Genomic DNA, 19,275 nt, shown 5'->3' with positions numbered 1-19,275 from the left:
AGTGATTGTTTTGCATATACTAAACAAAATGAGCCTAAACAAAGATTATTTTGTTGACTGAACTTAGATTCTCAAGTTTTTGGACAAAATGCATCAGAAAGTTTGCACAACTTACAAAACAGTGTATTCTGAACAAACAATATTGCAAGCAGGGGCGGATTTAGTGATGTGAGGCCCTAGGCAAATCCATGTATGGGGGCACCAACTACGCACCATTTTACTTTACTGCAACCCTTATTTTTCTTCCTCATCAATGCACACAACTTTTCACCCCCAGTCAAAGTGACAGGGGAAAACTAAGCTTAATAAACGCTTATTTATAAATGAATAATAATGATTTCCCAAATGAAAAACATGGGGAAAAAGTACACGTGCAGGGTTTTTCCTGGCTTTTTTATAAGACTTTTTAGCCCATAAGTAACCAGTCTAACAAAATGAGCTAAGCTCATTCACACCCTAAGTTCTCTTGTAGTTCACTGAGCTTTGAACAATTCACTGATCTCTTACATTCTGTGTAAACGAATTGGTTCAAAGGAGTCATTTGTTTGCGAATCCTTCTGATCGCAATGTGCGTTCATACTGGCGAACTCGCTGTGTACAGAATAACGCTGATTCAACGAGCCAACTTCACAGCTAAAAACATTAGAATGATGTACAGCAAGTTAATTTAGGAAATCTTTTCAAGAAATTCAAGAAAATGTAAATTGGACGTAAAACTCCTGATCAGCCGTGAAACACAGCTAATACAGCTCCTAATATAGCTCTTTTACTGAACTCTTCAGCGTCTCACTGCTGGTAACGAAACAGCGCCTCCATTGTGGCGTAACTGCAGTTACAAATGACAATCTGTTTAATAATGCACGCAGTGTTTTTTGTGAAGACACTCGACATATTTTTGACGAGAGTCTAAGGCAGCACGAAATTTGATTGCACCTCCAATTTCTTTATGCAGGATAAATCCTGATCTGGGATTACTATATACAAAGTGTGCCCTATCTCCGTGTTTTTTGTGGTTAACGACCTTTCATGCATTTAAATGTGACCAAATTTCTGTACTAGTGCGTACAGTATGAATCGCTAGCACTGCACTGACGTTATTATATTATGTCTTTATGTGCCCATCGATCTGCGCAGCGGAGTCAAACAACCTTTCTACCTTTGAACTGGCCGCCCTCTCCTATCATGCGCACAGCGCTCTTTGTTTGATAGATGTTTTGGTCGTCAGTCATTATAACTGTGTTGTCGGTGTTCATGAGAAATACTCACCGGCAGTGGTGGAGTTTGTGTGGGGAAAAAGCAGAAACTTTGGCAACAATCTTTTGTAAATCGTCTTTTTTCGTCTCCGCTGGTGTAGCTAAGTTCTTTGTTGTTTTATTTCCCTGCGACTTTTACTTAGTTTTGCAGCTAATGTACCACACAATGACACTCTCACTATGGGCAGTTCTACTAATTCCAAGTTCCCACAAGTAGTCCCCGCTGCAGACTGGACGATGGGGCGGGGCGCCACATTTGGGCGGAACGACATATTATGTCGCACCATCCACCTCAACATTTATTGGTCCATGATCAACGGTACACGATCCGGGATGCCTGCACGATCCGTTCTGCGCATGCGCATACTGACGTAGTAAACAACGTCACGGTTTCCCTACACTATTGGTATCAAGCATGCGATGAAACACTTGACGGCCGCAGGCGGCACAACTGGCGGCATATTTTTGTAGGCTACATTGTGTTTTTCATTTAACAGTTCATGGCGGGTCTATTTTGATGTTTTAAAATGTAGCTTACGCTATGCATTACGATGTGTTTACGTGGTTGCCAATCCAAAATAATAAAGGAGTCGTTACATGAACATACACGATTTTGGTTACATGTGGAATAAAGTCTGAGTCTTGAGAGTCTGTCACTGCAAACCTTCAGTTTCCTCCATACTCCCCTTTGCGATTCATTGCTGCATGGCATTAGGCCTACTTAACTTGCCGTGTTTCGATCTGAGGTCAGTAGTATTGTCAAAGACGGTTTTTATTAAAAGCTGCTAATATTAGTTCACTTTAAATCGACTCATTTTGTATTAGTATGGGTCTATATATAGGCTAATATATCTATCTATATAATCTAAATGAGGAATAATCCCTTCAATGGTGTTTACAGAACACAATAAGGAACATAATGCATTTCCGCCTAGACTATCTGCACTTACATGAAGAAAGAACTACAAACAAGTCTGGGGAAACGTTACAGAGTATTTCAACGCATAGTGTGCACACAGAAGTGACATGAGACCAGAGGTGGACAGTAGTGAAAGTCGCGGTACAAAGGTGCTCAAGCGTGGAACAGATCGTGCAGTGTCGTCGCTAAACAGAATTATCTACTACGTCATTATGCGCATGCGCGGACGGATCGTGCAGGCATCCCGGATCGTGTACCGACAGGTGTACAGAAGTATGACGCTTTGGCCAGTTTGGAATGCGGAAGTAGATGACAGACTGTGTGGAATACGGCAAACAGAACAGAAACGAGCGCAGTCTTACATCTTTCTCATAAAATTATTTGTATCTTTATTTATATGAATTTATTTCACTTTAATGAAATCACTGAACGTAAACCGAGGAACCTGATGAGAACGCTAATTTTAGAAGAAAATTGCAAACAGCACTTATATAGGCTTTTGCATGCGAAGTCTTTGAACTCTTCACGTGTACCTTAGAACATCCCTAAACTTTACTGAAAAGCCCGTTAATGCTGTAATTATATCGTTATCACTTTTTAAAATGTAACTCCTACCTCCTTAAACATTATCTTTGTAAAATCGTTTTGATTGAAACATTGGCCATTAATGATTAACTTAATGCCTTGTTTAATAGAAATACAAAGTAAATTAATCTACATATGAAAACAATAGAATAGAAACCTTAAAGAATCAATATATAGGGAACCTCTTAGGGGCAAATAAGGAAAACAAGGTGTGCCTGCCATGGCTTTTTATTAAAACAATAACAATTGTACACAGTTTTTTGGCAGCTGCATTTTATAGATTTATGCAATTTTTTCCAGTCAGCACGTCATAACAAATAAACAAATGTAGAAAAGTGTACAGAGTCCAAGTACGTTTTTTGCAACAGCATTTTACAGATTGATGCCGTTTTCTTTTCCCTTCTGCACATCGGCACGAGTTATAAGAAATGAATAAATGTAGAAGTGTACAAAGTTTAAGTTTTAACTGCATTTTACAGTTATACATTCAATATATCAATGTATTTCCTGCCGCATAAAAACAATCCTGGGAGCAAAAGCCTTCACAGAGATCTTCGGAGTAAAAGCCCAGCAGTTCACATTGTTTGCCTCTCCCCCTATAACCTGGTGGGCTGGACTTGAAAAGGGATCTGCATTGTAAGCATTCCCTGATGCTGTACATCACCCGGTACTTTTCACGATACCGCGGTGAGAAATGCTTCCAGTTGACCACACCTAAAATTGTAATGACAATATAGGCACGATAAATAAAAAGACATATGACAAGGTTTAGGTTGACCTGTATCACAGTGGAAAAAAGTGGAAAAAATCTTGAACCGGAAAGAATGTTACTGTCTGGAACAGGAACAATCTTACTGTCTAGCCAGGCAAAGTGTGCTCCTCTCCGTAAAAAATCGTTCTTGATCACATCCCTAAACCATCTGCACACCAGTGAGAGGGTCAAGTATGCAGAATCAACAGATGTAAGAATTACTTGCTTCAAAATCTCTGTAAGGATTTCCACAGGAAGCTGTTGAAACAAAACATATTCTGGTAATTTTAAAGTTTAATCGTTCAATACACTCTGAAATCAACATACAGTTTCCTTTATTAAAAATGTTACAGCTACCAATATAAACAATAACTACAGACGACCTGGTATAAATGATGTATACCTGATACATTGTTGCCCCAACAGCATGCCCTAAAACAATCAAATTAATAAAAATATTAACTTTTTATAATAATTGTTATAATCAATAAAGCAGTGCTTTGTACAATACAATGTATTAATAATATGTAGTTCTAAGACACATTGGGTGACCAATAATTAATATGCAGCTATATAACTAGAATAAAATATTGGCCAGCCACTGCTAAAGATACACATGTGGAATTATTAGTTATTACATTTGCCAGATTACTTTTATCCAAAACTTGCATCAACAAGGAAACAAAGCAATAATAAATCCACAATGATTTACCTGCTTTTTCTGACTCTTCCTGAAGACATAGCTTTTTGTATGGTGGTGAACTCCCCCAACCCACTGGTTCAGCGCTGAAACAAATGACAAGAGGTCACATTGTTAGCCATAGTGCAGAGTAATGTTTCATCTAGAGACTGAACATTCAAGCAGCTACATACATTTGATGAGTAAAGTGATCCAAAATAAAAGCACACCACCACCTCCTGATTAAGGGCATGTCACGCTGAAAAATACATTAGCAGTATATATACTTTTATTTAATAACCATGGATATCTGTTCAATTCATTTTAATGTGTTGAGGTTAAGGACATACCTCTGTACAATAAAAACGTAGCCCCAAAGCCATGTAAAGAGTGTACTGTTAAAAAAAACTAAATTGAGCCGGTTATAACTTCCAATTCTAAACTACAATACGTGCATTCCAATTTAACCTACCATCAGTATGTACATGCCGCAGTTGTTCCCACCCATCTGCTTTGGGATTCCCTGTGTAGTTAAAAAACATAGCCTTACCTCCAGACCCACATCCTAGGTCAGTTTGTATAAAATAAAAATGTTACTTCAAATGTAATAAATTACTTCAATTGTAATTGTAGTTTTCTCTGTCCAGCCTCGGTCATCAATGAGGTTGGCAATTCTCCTGTGAAGAAAAAAAATATGCCAAACTGTCTAGGGATGTAGGCTAATGATCATTTAACATATATATCTTAAAAAATTTAATGAACACAAGAAAAAAAAGTTCATGAACACATAAATGGGAAAAAAAAGATTATAGTTTTAAACGGAACCACTGTAATCTCGGAACGCATTCAGAACATTTCTATAACCTGAATGTGTCAAGGTATGGTCCAAATGCTGGTTGTTGCACAGAATCAAGAACATACATTTCTCTTGTCTTTGGTTTCATAATCTGTAAAACGCACATACAATGCTTTACACAAACATCTATGTAATGATTTCGTTAGGGGAACTGCAATATTCAACAGCATGTATACACTGTTAAAAAAAAGTTATTTTACAGGTAACGGTCTGTTTTTTTAAAAGAATTTTCCCACTTTTTCATTATGCAATGAAATACCGTTGTTTTACAGATATTTGCTGTATTTTAAAGTTATGCTGTTAAATTTACAGGTTATTGATTGTATTTTGGTATTACATCAATTGTCTGTTATTAAAATGAATTGTTCCTTATTTTTACAGAGCAATGTGCAAATTTACATAAAAGGTTACAGTTTGTTCTGTAGAAATATGAAAATGTATTACCAGAAATCAATTCAGCCAATGGGTTTCCATATTAAGTGAGGTTTTTAGGGTCAAATTATAATATTTGTACACACAGTAAATGCTCACTTTGAAGATTATTTGTCAGTTTTATTCTCTTTAATTTCCTAACCACATCTATTATGAACATCTATTTATGTATTTTATGTTGTGCCAGAGTTGCACTTGCGGCAGGCTTGGCCCTGTATCACTGCTTTTTATTACTATTGTTGTTGTTTTTGTTATTACTATTGATATTTATATAAATTATTATTACTGTACAAATTAAATGTGTGTGTGTTCTTGTTTAACTATGTCCTGGTAAAAAAATGCCTGACATAAACAAAAGTTCTTAACTTAGGTTTTGTGGTCCATATTTTTTCAATGACTTCAATGTCTACAATATCCACAAACAAAACGTCTTGGATGTAACCTCAGTTCCCTGATGGAGGGAACGAGACGTTGTGTCAAGCCGACAGATGGGGTTCGTCCCTGAGAACCAATCGCTTCCGACTTCTTAGAAAAGGCGAATGAAATTGGCGAATGAAATTTGCATGCCGGACTCCGCCCCCGGATATCCGGGTATAAAAGGGAGATGGCGTGCCTCATTCATTCACCTTTGTTCTGAGGAGCCTGAGACCTCTCACGACTGCTGCAGTGGGCAGCACGTGTTGTGGCAAGAAGGACACAACGTCTCGTTCCCTCCATCAGGGAACTGAGGTTACATCCGTAACCAAGACGTTCCCTTTCTGTCGGTCTCTTGACGTTGTGACAAGCCGACAGATGGGGTTCCTATGGAAAACGCCACAACACTGTGCCCTATCACAATCTCTAGCGAAGCGACAGTGACTGGCCTGGGCGTGTCAGCCGTGAACGCCACCGCGAAATTGTACCTACCAGTGGGTAGGTAGGGGGTCCCAGAGCTTTCTTGAAAGGTGGGAAGGCCCCTGCCTTCGACCTCACAGGTGGCGGCCTTGATTCTCTAACTGCGAGAAGCCGCCCGGTACCGTAAGGCCACTGGGTAAGCGCTACTTCCTCAAATGGGGGATGCGCTACAGAGGCCACTTCCTGCCACAGGGAGGAGTTTAGTGGAGATACCAACATGGTCTCACCGTTAGGGGAGAACTCATGGGAGGAATGTGCGGACTGAAGGAGTTAACCGCGAGGTGGAGGTCCACCTAGGGAAGGTCATGGGTTACCAAGGTGGGAACCAATCATGAGGATACATCAGACGGAACCGCCCTGCTGGGGGGTTACAACGTCCGGTAGCACTAGGTCCGGTTAGAGCTATGTTGTGGATAACTCAGTTGGTACCTGGCCTAAGGGGCAGGGCTGCTCTGCCCAGCCCGCCCGCAGGAGGTGCTTGCTTAGTGATGGATGGAGTGCCTGTTCTTCACCCAGTGGGGGAAGAAGGGAGACTAATTTAATACGCCGACCCACCTAGAAGAAAGGGGGGGAGGTACTGTCATAGGCGTACACCCTACCGGCCGCCGGTCTTGACTGATGCCTGCAAGACTCGAGCTGATACCGGTTTTACGCGGAGGCTGTAGGACCTCGCGAAGGTGATGGGTGTAGCCCAACCCGCAGCTCTGCAGATGTCTGCCAGAGAGGTGCCTCGAGCCAGTGCCCATGAGGAGGCGATACTCCGTGTGGAGAGAGCTCTCACCCAGTAGGCGCGGGCGATCTTAGGACAGGTACGCCGTAGTGATGGCGTCCATGATCCAGTGCACCCGACTCTGTTTGAGACAGCCCTCCCTGCTGATCTCCAAACAGTCAAAGACCTGCTCAGAGCTCCTGCGGCTCTGCGTGCGGTCCAAGCAGAGGCGCAATGCGCATACTGGACACAACACGGATGGGGTTGGGTCTTCCTCCCCGGTGGGGAGCGCCTGTAAGTTCACCACCTGGTGTCTAGGGGGAGTGGTGGGAACTTTGGCCACGTAGCCGGGCCGGGGTCTCAGGATAGCGTGAGAATCATTGGGCCCGAGTTCTAGGCAATCTGTGGACACGGAGAATGCTTGTAGGTCCGCTACCCTCTTGAGCGCCATCCGAGAAAGAGTGGCATCTCCGAGGGGCTCCAGGACCGCATCAAGGTCGCCAGAGAGTACGGAGCGTGGGTGAGGCGGTAGCCTTCCCGCACCGCTTAGGAACCAAATGATCAGGTTGTGCTGTCCTAGAGACTTACCAGCAACTAGGTCGTGATGAGCGGCAATAGCGGCTACATACATGTTCAGTGTGGAAGGGGAGAGATTACTCTCGAGTCTCTGGAAGGACAGCACGTTCCCGATCGAGCAACTCCGCGGGTCTTCTCTTCGAGAAGAGCATCAGGATGAGAAGAGGCACCACTTACAGGTGTATAGCCGCCTAGTGGCCAGGGCCTTAGCCTGAGTAATGGTCTTAACCGCCGCAGGGGGTAGGCCACTCAGGATCTCCTCGTCCCGTCCAGGGGCCAGACATTGAGGTTCCAGAGGTCTGGCCCGGGATGCCATAACGTGCCCTTCCCCTGGGAAAGCAGGTCCTTCGTCAGGGGAATCGGTCAGGGGGGAGCTGTCGTCAAGAGCATTAGCTCCGAGAACCAAGTCCGGTTGGTCCAGTATGGCGCAACTAGTACACTTGATGCTCCTCTTCCCTGACCTTGCACAGAGTCTGTGCAATGAGGCTCACTGGGGGGAAGGCATACTTCCGCTTGTCCCACGGCCAGCTGTGCGCTAGAGCATCTGTGCCGAGGGGGGCCTCGGATGGGAGTACCCTAGCGGGCAATGGGTGGTGTCCAGGGAGGTGAACAGGTCTACCTGAGCACGCCCGGACTGTACCCAATGAGCTGGTCTGCGCGGGGGTGGAGTCGCCACTCTCCGCGAGGCGTCAACTGACAAGAGAGCACATTGGCTGTCTGGTTCAGGTCGCCTGGGATATGTGTGGCTCGCAGGGATCTGCTCACCTGCGGACTCCACAGGAGGAGGCGTCGGGCGAGTCTTGTTACCTGCCGTGAGCGAACGCCACCCTGGCGGTTGATATACACTACGGTAGTTGTGCTGTCCGACCAGACCAGCACGTGCTTGTCCTGCATGAGAGGTTGTAGCCCCTTCAGTGCGGGTAGCACATCCAACAACTCTAGGCAATTGATATGCCTGCGCAGGCGGGGGCCCGTCCATCACCCCGACACTGCGTGCCCTTTGTACACGGCACCCCAACCCTGCAGGGAGGCATCTGTCATCACCACGACGCGCCTCGTGACCTGCCCGAGAGGGACCCCCGTCCGTAGAAAGGTCATTGAAGACCAAGGGGTTAGGGTGCGTCGGCAGAGAGGCGTAATCACCATCCGCCTGCTGCCGGTGTGCCACTCTCTCCAGGGAACTCGACTCTGTAGCCAGTGTTGGAGTGGTCTCATGTGCATCAACCCGAGGGGTATCACCACCGCTGAGGATGCCATGTGCCCAGGAGCCTCTGAAATTGTTTCAGGGGGACCGCTGACTAGATCTGCGTACCCTGAAACTTGGGCGGGCGTCTGGGGAGTTGGACCGCATAGCCGAGACGGATCGTATCCCGTAGTCACCGTGACAGTTTGGGAAGCCTTGTCAGGCTCCCAGGGACCGATCCAGGGAGGCTAGGGGTACGTTCTGCTTCATCGACCTCCCGGGGGGTGGTTCGATGGCCGGCAGTGCGGATCCCTCACCGTGGGGGTTCCCCCGGAGAGGAGATCGGCTCTGCTGTTTTACCTGCCTAGCGATGATGTAGCACAACGCACCATCAATTGAGAGTGCTTAGGCTGATGATTGTCCTCGACATTGGGTCTCGCCTCAACATTGAGTTGCTGAACACCGTCGTGTAGAGGGTGAGAGCGGCTGTGATAATACCCAGACGATGATGTAGCACAACGCACCGTCGATTGAGAGTGCTTAGGCTGCTGATTATCCTCGACATTGGGTCTCGCCGTGACGCAACGTTGAGTTGCCAAACACCGTCATGTAGAGGGTGAGAGCGGCTGTGATAGATACCCAGAGAGAGAGAAAACTCTTAGAAGTGGGCTGTTGGGACGGGCAGGAACCGTCCCGGATCGACCAACCAGCGATGGAATGGCTGGGGTCGGGCCCGAAAGTATTCTCGGTCTCCCTGTGTTCTTCCCATGAGGACCGCTTTGGCTGCTGACGGGGTGGTGGTCTCCTCTTCGATGTCTTCTTCCGGGCGGCCGCCTGAGTGGGGGGCGCCGAAACCGGAAGGCGTTGAAGAGGACCAGGGCTGCTGGGAAGCAGACGGTGCACGGGATCTCGACGGCCAGAGGGCGGACGAATCGCGGCGAGGGAGGATATCTTGATATCCTCTGTCTGCTTCTTTACTGTCGAGAACTGCGGCTCGACAGTATCACCCAACAGCCCCCCCTTGCGAGATGGGTGTGTCGAGAAAGCGGACTTTCTCAGTGTTACTCATCTGTGCAAGGTTCAGCCAGAGGTGTCTCTCCTGGACCACAAGTGTTGACATCGCCCGACCCAGGGCCCGCGCGGTCACCTTGGTCGCCCGTAGAGCGAGGTCGGTGACGGTGCGGCGTTCCTGCATAAGCGCTGGGTCGGTCTTACCCTCGTGGAGCTCTCTCAACGCCTTGGCCTGATGGACCTGCAGGCCCCTGGGGGACATCGACGTATCCTCTAGCTGCCCCACCATCGAGGGAAGAAAGGGTGATGGAACTAGTTGACGTGCACGTGCCGAAAGGGGGCGTTCCAGGTCGTACTAAGTTCCTCATGCACTTCCGGGAAAACACGGCACTGGGGGCGAGTGCGGCTTGGAGCCGCTCTCAAACCCGAGGTACCATGTATCCAGCCGCGAGCATTTGGAGAGGCAGTGCGGTGCACTGCAACCCAATGCTGGCGGCCCGGGAAAGCATGGCTGACATTTCGACGTCCACTTCTTCCTGGGCTCGACCCCCCGATGATTGATCATGAGCGAAGGCTTCGAAGAACAAAAGGTGAATGAATGAGGCACACCGTCTCCCTTTTATACACGGATATCCGGGGGCGGAGTCCGGCATGCAAATTTCATTAGCCAATTTCATTGGCCTTTTCTAAGAGGTCGGAAGCGATTGGTTCTCAGGGACGAACCCCATCTGTCGGCTCGACACAACGTCGAGAGACCGACAGAAAGGGAACAAATGACACAATTCAAAACTTTTTTATTCAACATAAAAACAGGCATTGAGCTAATATCAAAAGCCGTGTTTACATTGAACATAAACAGAAACAGAAGTTGTTTACGTCAACATATACATTACACAATTGAACTTTAAATTTGCTTCGACAAAAACTAGCCGTCAAACCACACACATTATGTAAACAAAAACTTAAATTTTAACGATTTGACAGCATTAATAAAACAAAAACTAAAAAAAAAACATTCATCATTCATCTAATATTACAACCTGCCCTAAAAAAAATAAGTATAAAAAGTGCAGTTACTAACTGTAAAAACATCTGGGATCTTGAACTTTGACTTAAACAGGCCAACTGTGGTTCCCTCCTTGGACCTAGAAAACATATTTGTTGACAGATGTTAAGAGCTGCATTCAACTTACCAAGATGGGTGTACAGAAGTTTAATAAATTTATTATTGTCTATTAATGTATGCCATTTCCTTCTTAATGTCTGTTTTTACTTGATATAGCAGTTGATGGTTATTTTAGTGTTGCAGGGGCATGTTCATGTTAAATGTATGTACTATAGGGATGTAACGATTCACTCAGGACACGATGCGATGCGATTCATGATTCTGATCTCACGATGCGATTTATTCACAATTTATTTTTACAAAATGAGTTGAAACAAATTAGAAATGACCAACTTCCCTTGCATTATTTCTTAAATGCTTCACGTTTCTTTGTATAATAAAATTATGTTTCATTTCAAATAGCAAAACTAAACTGAAATTTTAAAACAAATTAATAATAGAAAAAGTCTCTTTAATATAAACAAACTAATACTGTCTGTGCTTTTCTTGGATTTTTTTGCATTTAAGAAATATCAGCATGTCCACGTTTAGGTTTGAATCGTCACACATTATAATCGATTTTCAACCGGCTCACCGTCAATCGTTACATCCCTAATGTACTATGTTTTTTAAATGCATGCACTATGTATGTTTTTAAATGCATGTACTATGTATGTTTTTAAATATATGTACTATGCATGTTCAATCAAGTAAAACATGCGTAAAGTGACAATAAACAACTTACCAATTAAGCACTCCATTCATACTCAGAAATGTGGTTAATGAGGGTCAGCACTTTTGGGGTGACTGCATTGCTCTTCTTTTTTTCGAGACACTCAACTTTAGAGCCTTGTCCGGATTGATCTTAAACATGCACCTGTTGATAAAGGAGTAGTACAAAATACAAACACTGTTTTATATCAACAGTTAATTAATATTAAGTTCAGATTCAAACACAAGAATCTTGCTTAAAGGGTTAGTTTACCCAAAAATGAAAATCCTTTCATTGATTACTGACCCTCACTTCATTTCAAACCCGTAAGGACTTTTTTATGAAATCCGAGAGCATTTTAAACCATCCATATGCAGCAAGATATAGCTACTTTCTAGGCCAAGAAAGGTAGTAGTAACAACATTGTTAAAATAGTCGCAGAAATAAGCCCCGACAGTGTGATCAGGACCTGACGCAAAGCGGCTGCCTGTTCATTCTCCCTTACTTGTTTTTGTGCACAAAAAGTATTCTCTTCGCTTCAGAACATTAAGGTTGAACCACTGTTGTCACATGGACTATTTTAACAATGTCGTTACTACCATTTTGGGCCTTGAAAGTTGAAATGATGTTGCTGCCTACGGATGGTTCAGAAAGAATTTGTGTTCCCAAGATGAACGAAGGCCTTATGGGCCTGGAACTCCATGAGGGTGAGTAATTAATGACAGAATTCTCATTTTTGGGTGAACTAACACTTTAAATACTCAAAAACATTCCCAATCTGAAGAGAATTAGGGCACATTTACCTTTGAAGAAACTCCAGCGTAGCCCCGATTTCCACAGGGTAGTGCATGTTGAAACTGTAGTAACAGATGAACATGCTGACCAGTGCATCAGTGAAGCTCATTAAATTGTCAATTATCACCTCCTGGTCTGCTGCCACCATGAAAGCTGCAGCAGATATTGGACTTGTTCCTGTGAAAAAAGTCAAAGGCAAATCCATTACTTTACGTGGCTATGGCATGTAGGGCACACAAACTCCGCTCACTTACGGAGTTACGCTCACTTGCCGCTCACTTACACATACAATAATGCATGGTGTGGGTGGCAGGTGTTCAGTCTCAACCTCATCTGCAATGCATGTATTGTCAACTATGTGAAACATTTTTGTCTGATCTTCTTTGAAGTATGAGAGCAGCATCAACACTGCCCCAGAGGGTCCACCACTCGCTTGGATTTCAGATCTGTCTTTTGCGGCTATGGCTGACTTCTCAATTGGAAGAGACTGAAAGTAGTCAAGAACTCTTGCAAGTTTAGTTGTCATGGCCTCATCAAATGCCTCATTTATGTGCACACCAGTTAAAAGTTTGAAGTGTTTCTTCATGCCAACAAATGAGAAAAGGTAGGGCCATTCTTCTTTAAGGACCTGCATGTCCTTACCAGACGTTATGTCACTTCTCTGAGACACAAAGGTATCAGAGATTAACAAATTTATATGTTTTTCATTCCTGTCATTTTCCTTGAACATTTCTTGCATCTCTTTTTTTTCTTCATTTATGCATCCATATTCACAGGCACAGACTCATACACAATACAGCCATACGAGTCTAACCGTTTCTTCTTATTTTCAGGATCAGTGCTTGTGTCATTTGCTGGAGTACTGTTGCGCTTTTTCAGAATTTCATTTCGCTTGTAATTGTCAACTCTGCACTGAAGTTGTTTTGTTATGGAATCATGGCCACTTCCAACCACTTCATCTTCTATCATGTCTTTCAAAGACTTTGGATATTGTAGGACCATGTTTCGTGCAATTTGATCAAGGTCCTTCTTTGATGGTTTTTTACGCATGGCAAGGATTTCGCCTGAAATTATGTGAATCATTTCTCTCCTTTCCCTGGCTGTTGGTCGCTCCTGCTTATCCAATTTCTTCCTCAAAACAGATGGCAGCATGTTCCAAGGGATTTTAAAATTGTAGTGCCAGTCACTGCTCAATTGTGTAGCAGAACTTGTGCTTTCAGTATCAGACTGAGAGGAGGTTGGTGTTGAAAATGAGCATTGTGAAGTAACAGGCAGGCTTGAGCCTGGGCTTGTACTGAACCGAGGTGGTGTTGCAAAAGTTTGGGGTGAGACTGGGAAATCTTCCCCCATGTTTGAGTGGCTTGAAGCTGTGAAGACTCCTTAATGCACAGAGACACATTTTGTTAAAAAGATTGATTACAATCTTTAAGAGATTAACTTTTGACTGTTTAAAAAGAAACTTTGTACAAATTGTGAAACGAGTACAATATGTTTACATCTGTTTTTAATTTTCCAAATACAAGCCCTATGTATCAATATTTACAACAATGTAATTAAAATTTCATTTAAAGGTAAAAAATAGCCTAAACCTCGTGACTAGCTGACACATTCTGTAAGTCATTACAGAGCTATCAAGAGCTATGATTAGTAGGTGAAATGGTTTCATTCCAATCCCACGGTAGCCCCAAATGCCACTAGTTTCAACATCCTCAATCTGACATATTACATATTAGGCTTTACTTACTGTTTACATGTGCAAGAAGCTTCCTTGCTTGAATTGGTTTGAGCACTCCTGCAAGGTCGTCCATCTGAACAAGCTTCATATCTTCAACTGTTTCCACCCCAAGGTTTTGGAGGGCATCCAAAATGGGTTGCAGTGTATCTGGTGTGCTGCACGTTGGTAATGCCTCTTTAATATGAGTGGCTATGTCATCCATGGCTAAAAGGAGAAATAAATGTTTATTGAAAATGAAACACAACTACAGGTCTAAAACATCATGCTTCAGGGATACTACTTTCATTGCAAACAAACTGTATGCTGGTAGTGGATAAAAATCGAGACACCGATCAGCATTAATGCAAACCACATCCCTTGCAGCTTCTCCAATTTTATGGAGCCCATACTCTGGCATGTAGGATGAGTGTGGCGTCACAAAAAAATACACGTCTTTGTTTTCTTTCATCAGAACAAGCTCAATCTGTCCAAATTTCAGAGACTCATCATTGTTAAGGCATAGAAAGAACCCCATTTTATAAAGAGTTCCCCTGAAGTTCATTTCTGTGGACACAAAGTTGTCACGAAATACGTGGAAGGAGAACCCAATTGCAGGCAGCAGTGAAGGGGTTAACAAAAACGTAACTTTATTACATAAAACACAAAACAAAACCCACGATGGGGGAAAACTGATAACAGGAAAACAGAATAAACGGGACGAAGACTAACTTGCACTAAACTGAACTAAAACAACACTTGACATAAACTAAACTCAAACACTTACTAAGACTTGAAACAGCACGACAGGAACAGGCAATACTGGAACACACTGGACGAGCAACAAGACGCACTGAATACAATGACAGAGCACAGGACAATGAAACATGAGGACTATATAAAGGGGAGGAAATCAAGAGGGAACAGGTGTGAGACATGAACTAATCAACAAGCAATAACGAGGGATACAAAAGGGCGGGAAAACAGACAAAGACCGGAGAGAGTATCGAAGACCGAAAGGGTCAAAAAGACTCTCTCCACACATAACCAAAGACTTTGTCATGGCTCTGCTACAGGACCAAGAAAAGCATGACTAAATGAAGCAGAGCCATGACAGAAGCCCCCCCTTTAATGAGCACCTCCAGGTGCTCACCAAGGGGTAGACGGACAAGACAAGGCAGACTGAGACAAAGACAAGACCAGACAAAACATGGAGAACAGAATCAGTGGCAAACAAGACAAAATGACAATGGGGTTGGGGTGCGACAATAAAAATAACAAACATGGGAGGGGGGGTGGGGCAAAACAAGGCCCATAGGGGGCAGTCATGGGGGTGGGGAAAGTCCCAGTCCCCGGCTGCGCTCGAGGGCGCTGAGTCCTGGGGGACTTAGGAGGAGTCCGGGGGAACAGTCTTTGGCCCTGGGAGTCTCCCAGGGACCGGCTGGACAGGGCTTGACGCCGGCTGGAAGGCCGGCTGGACAGGGCTTGACGCCGGCTGGAAGGCCGGCTGGACAGGGCTTGACGCCGGCTGGAAGGCCGGCTGGACAGGGCTTGACGCCGGCTGGAAGGCCGGCTGGACAGGGCTTGACGCCGGCTGGAAGGCCGGCTGGACAGGGCTTGACGCCGGCTGGAAGGCCGGCTGGACAGGGCTGACGCCGGCTGGAGGCCGGCTGGCGGGCTGGACCGCTGGACGCCGGACTGGACGCCGGCTGGACCCGGACTGGACGCCGGCTGGATCACCGGACTGGACGCCGCTGGATCACCGGACTGGACGCCGGCTGGATCACCGGACTGGACGCCGGCTGGACACCGGACTGGACGCCGGTGACACCGGACTGGACCGGCTGCACCGGACTGGACGCTCCTCCGCTGCGCCTCTCCCTCCTTCTCCGCACCACCGGATCCATAGCCGACCTTGGCGAATCCGTGGGGACCGGAGGGAGTTCCGCATCGGACATTCCGAGGGAGTTCCGAAGACGGATCGTCTTCCTCAGCCAACCTGACAGTCTGGGAAGCTGAGACCAGGCACCCAGAACTGTGACAGGGGGACTAGAGGTTTGATCTGCTTCATCGTCCCCCCGGAGGGTGGTTCGATGGCTAGCAGTACGGATTCCTTGCCGAGGGAGGACCCCCGGGGAGGAGATCGGCTCTGCTGTTTTTCCTGCCTGGCGATTGTCTGGCTCGACGCACTGTCTGTCTGAGAGTGCTGAAGGCCAGTGTTTATACTCGACATTGCGCTTCGCCATGACGCAACGTCGAGTTGCCGTCCACCGTCGACCAGAGGGTGGGAACGGCTGTGACAACCCAGAGAGAGAGGAAACTCTTTTCGTGAGGAAGTGGGCGCTGGCCCCCCGGGGGGGACCAGCTGATGGAAGGACGGGGCAGGAACCGTCCCTCTCCGATCCAGCGATGTGGTGGCTGGAATCGGGCCCGATGGTAGTCTCAATCTCCCTGGGGTCTCTCCGTCAGGGCCGCTTCTGCTTCCGCGACGGCTGCTGACGGGGAGGCGGTTTCCTCTTCGACGTCCTTCTCCGGGAGGCAGCCTGAGAAGGGGGCACTGGAGCCGGATCCGGAGTCGAAGAGGTCCGGGGCTGCGGGAAGCAGACGCCGCTCGGGATCTCGGAGGCCTGACGACGGCCGAGTCACGGCGGGGCAAGATGTGCTTGATAGCCTCCGTCTGCTTCTTCACCGTTGAGAACTGCTGAGAGAAATCCTCAACGGTGTCACCAAACAGCCCTCCCTGCGAGATGGGGGCGTCGAGAAAGCGAACCTTCTCAGCGTCCCGCATCTGCGCAAGGTTGAGCCAGAGGTGCCTCTCTTGGACCACCATGGTGGACATCGCCCGACCCAAGGCCCGTGCCGTCACCTTAGTCGCCCGTAGAGCGAGATCGGTGGCGGTACGGAGTTCCTGCATAACCGTTGGGTCGGTCTTACCCTCGTGGAGCTCCTTCAACGCCTTGGCCTGGTGGACCTGCAGGATGGCCATGGCGTGGAGGGAGGAGGCGGCCTGACCCGCAGCCATGTAAGCCTTCGACACCAGCGATGCCGAAAACTTACACGCCTTGGATGGGAGTCTAGGCCGAGCCCTCCAGGTGGCCGCTGTCTGCGGGCATAGGTGCACCGCGACAGCACGCTCCACCTGGGGGATCTCGACATAGCCCCTGGCCGCCCCACCATCGAGGGAAGTAAGGGCGACTGAGCCTTTCTGACTGGAACGAGCCGTGAGGGGCGCGTTCCAAGTCTTACTCAGCTCCTCATGTACCTCCGGGAAATACGGGACCGGCGCTGGGCGCGGCTTGGAGCCGCGCTCAGACCCCAGGTACCACGTATCCAACCGCGAGCGCTGGGGTAAAGGCGGTGCTGTGCACTGCAGCCCAATGCTCGGGCGGCCCGGAAGAGCATGGTTGACATCTCAACGTCCGCCTCTTCCTGGGCTCGTCCCCCCGGGGGAGGGAGCTCCGAGGAATCGTCGGGGTCGGATGCCAAGAGGTCGCCCTCCGATGCTGTGATCGACATCTCATCTTCGTCACGCACTCCCGAGTACGTGGCGGAGGAACAAGACGGGGTAGGACCGTCTCTTAAGGGATGGTCAGACAAGCGGACGGGGCGTGAACGGTCCGTGAGCCTGTGGCTGGCGGTCTAACGTTCACGGTGATCCCCATATCACCCCCGGTGTTAACGAAACGGGCGGCAGGGCCGTAGTCACTGCCGTCACGGATCGGGTAACAGACGAGGTGGTGGCTTTACCCATAAAGAATACAGCCACCCGTGACCGCAACGTCTGGATAGGCATCTTCCCGCAGTGCGGGCAAGATGTATCCACGAAGGCTGCCTCAGCGTGCTGGAGACCCAAACACGTGAGACAGACATCGTGTCCATCCCCTTCCTCAATGAGCGCGTCGCACCCAAGAGAACAGCGGGACATGCCACGCTGGAGAAATTTACTCTTTTAGAAAAAAAGTGCTCAGGCACTTCTGGAACTGCCGAGACGCCCAGGGGAAAGTCGCTGCAGGAAGGGACCGTCCGCTGCACCACGTCGTAGATTCCAGCAGGATACCAGCGAAGATCTGGAAGATCAGCGAAGACCTGGAGCTGCTCATCAGATGCGTAGGCTCTGAAGAACAAAAGGTGAATGAATGAGCACGCCGGCTTCCCTCTTATACCCGGACATCCGGGGAGGAGCCCGGCATGCAAATTTCATTCGCCAATTTCCATTGGCCTTTTCTAAATACTCAGAAGATGATAGGTTCTCAAGACAAACCCCATTCTGTCGGTTCGACACAATGTCGAGAGACCGACAGAAAGGGAACTGACATTTACATTATCAATTTCCTCTCTGGGTACCAAGCAAAATCTACAGAAGTGAGAGGAAGTGCTGAAATTTTCAACATAACTACCAATACAGTGCTGTCCCAAATTGTCTCCAACGATGCACAAGGCAGTTGCATATACAGTGTGACTTGAACAAGTGACTAGACCATTGTCTTCTAAATCTCTCATGTCCGACAGCATTCTTGAAAACAATTTCTCTTGACCAAAGTATTTCATATCTTGCTCTATGCACAAAAGCAAAAGCTGAAGGTGATCAATACTTGACCGACAGAATGGCTCAAAGTTGGCAAGTGTAAAGTACACTCCCACAATCTTGTGCTTTTTCTTTGCTGAGCCAAGAGGGTTGACTACCTCAAAAGTATCCTGGTACAGAATAAGCTTCAAACTCATACCTGACTTCATACACAAATCATTGGTTTTGAATACGGATCCATCACACACATCAGTTAACACACCAGTAGGAGCGGCATTTTGAGTCTTCACACATTGCTGCCACACCACAGGATCTTTTAATAGAGCTTTTAAAGTTTCTTTGAGAGGGATGTACTGTACATACCTTTCTTTTCTATTACCGTCTGATCCTAGATGAATGGCTTGTGGTTGCACATAAGAGAAATTTTTGTGGAAAAACTGCTTTCTGCAATAATCTGTTGAAAGAGGAATGCTGCATGAAGAATGCAAAGCTGTCAAACCATTCAAAGCTGCTTCTGCATCAGAGTCTGATACATTTGTATTTGCTTTAAGTATTTCTTTGAATTGTTTTTTGTGTGCT

The 19,275-nt window shown here is 46.6% G+C and overlaps 2 protein-coding genes across 2 annotated transcripts; both read right to left on the bottom strand.

Moving 5' to 3' along the window:
* Positions 1-3,018: 3,018 nt before the first annotated feature.
* Positions 3,019-12,534, bottom strand: LOC130563019 (uncharacterized). The gene is made up of 10 exons (XM_057348418.1): positions 12,469-12,534; positions 11,699-11,830; positions 10,930-10,993; positions 4,804-4,864; positions 4,660-4,710; positions 4,538-4,582; positions 4,382-4,446; positions 4,221-4,294; positions 3,912-3,940; positions 3,019-3,766 (listed from the first exon to the last, which is right to left on the bottom strand). Exons 2-10 carry the CDS (start codon positions 11,712-11,714, stop codon positions 3,245-3,247), a joined length of 927 nt encoding a protein of 308 aa, XP_057204401.1. The 5' UTR covers positions 11,715-11,830; positions 12,469-12,534; the 3' UTR covers positions 3,019-3,244.
* A 388-nt stretch (positions 12,535-12,922) lies between these two features.
* On the bottom strand, positions 12,923-19,223 carry LOC130562933 (uncharacterized). The gene is made up of 3 exons (XM_057348275.1): positions 19,060-19,223; positions 14,205-14,399; positions 12,923-13,839 (listed from the first exon to the last, which is right to left on the bottom strand). The coding sequence occupies exons 2-3, from the start codon at positions 14,395-14,397 to the stop codon at positions 13,217-13,219; spliced, it is 816 nt and encodes a 271-aa protein (XP_057204258.1). The 5' UTR covers positions 14,398-14,399; positions 19,060-19,223; the 3' UTR covers positions 12,923-13,216.
* Between the last annotated feature and the right edge of the window lie 52 nt (positions 19,224-19,275).

The sequence above is a fragment of the Triplophysa rosa genome, linkage group LG12 (assembly GCF_024868665.1).
Source record: "Triplophysa rosa linkage group LG12, Trosa_1v2, whole genome shotgun sequence".
Taxonomy (NCBI): domain Eukaryota; kingdom Metazoa; phylum Chordata; class Actinopteri; order Cypriniformes; family Nemacheilidae; genus Triplophysa; species Triplophysa rosa.
The sequence above is the reverse complement of the archived record's forward strand: the minus strand, read 5'-3'. Positions and strand labels throughout refer to the sequence as shown.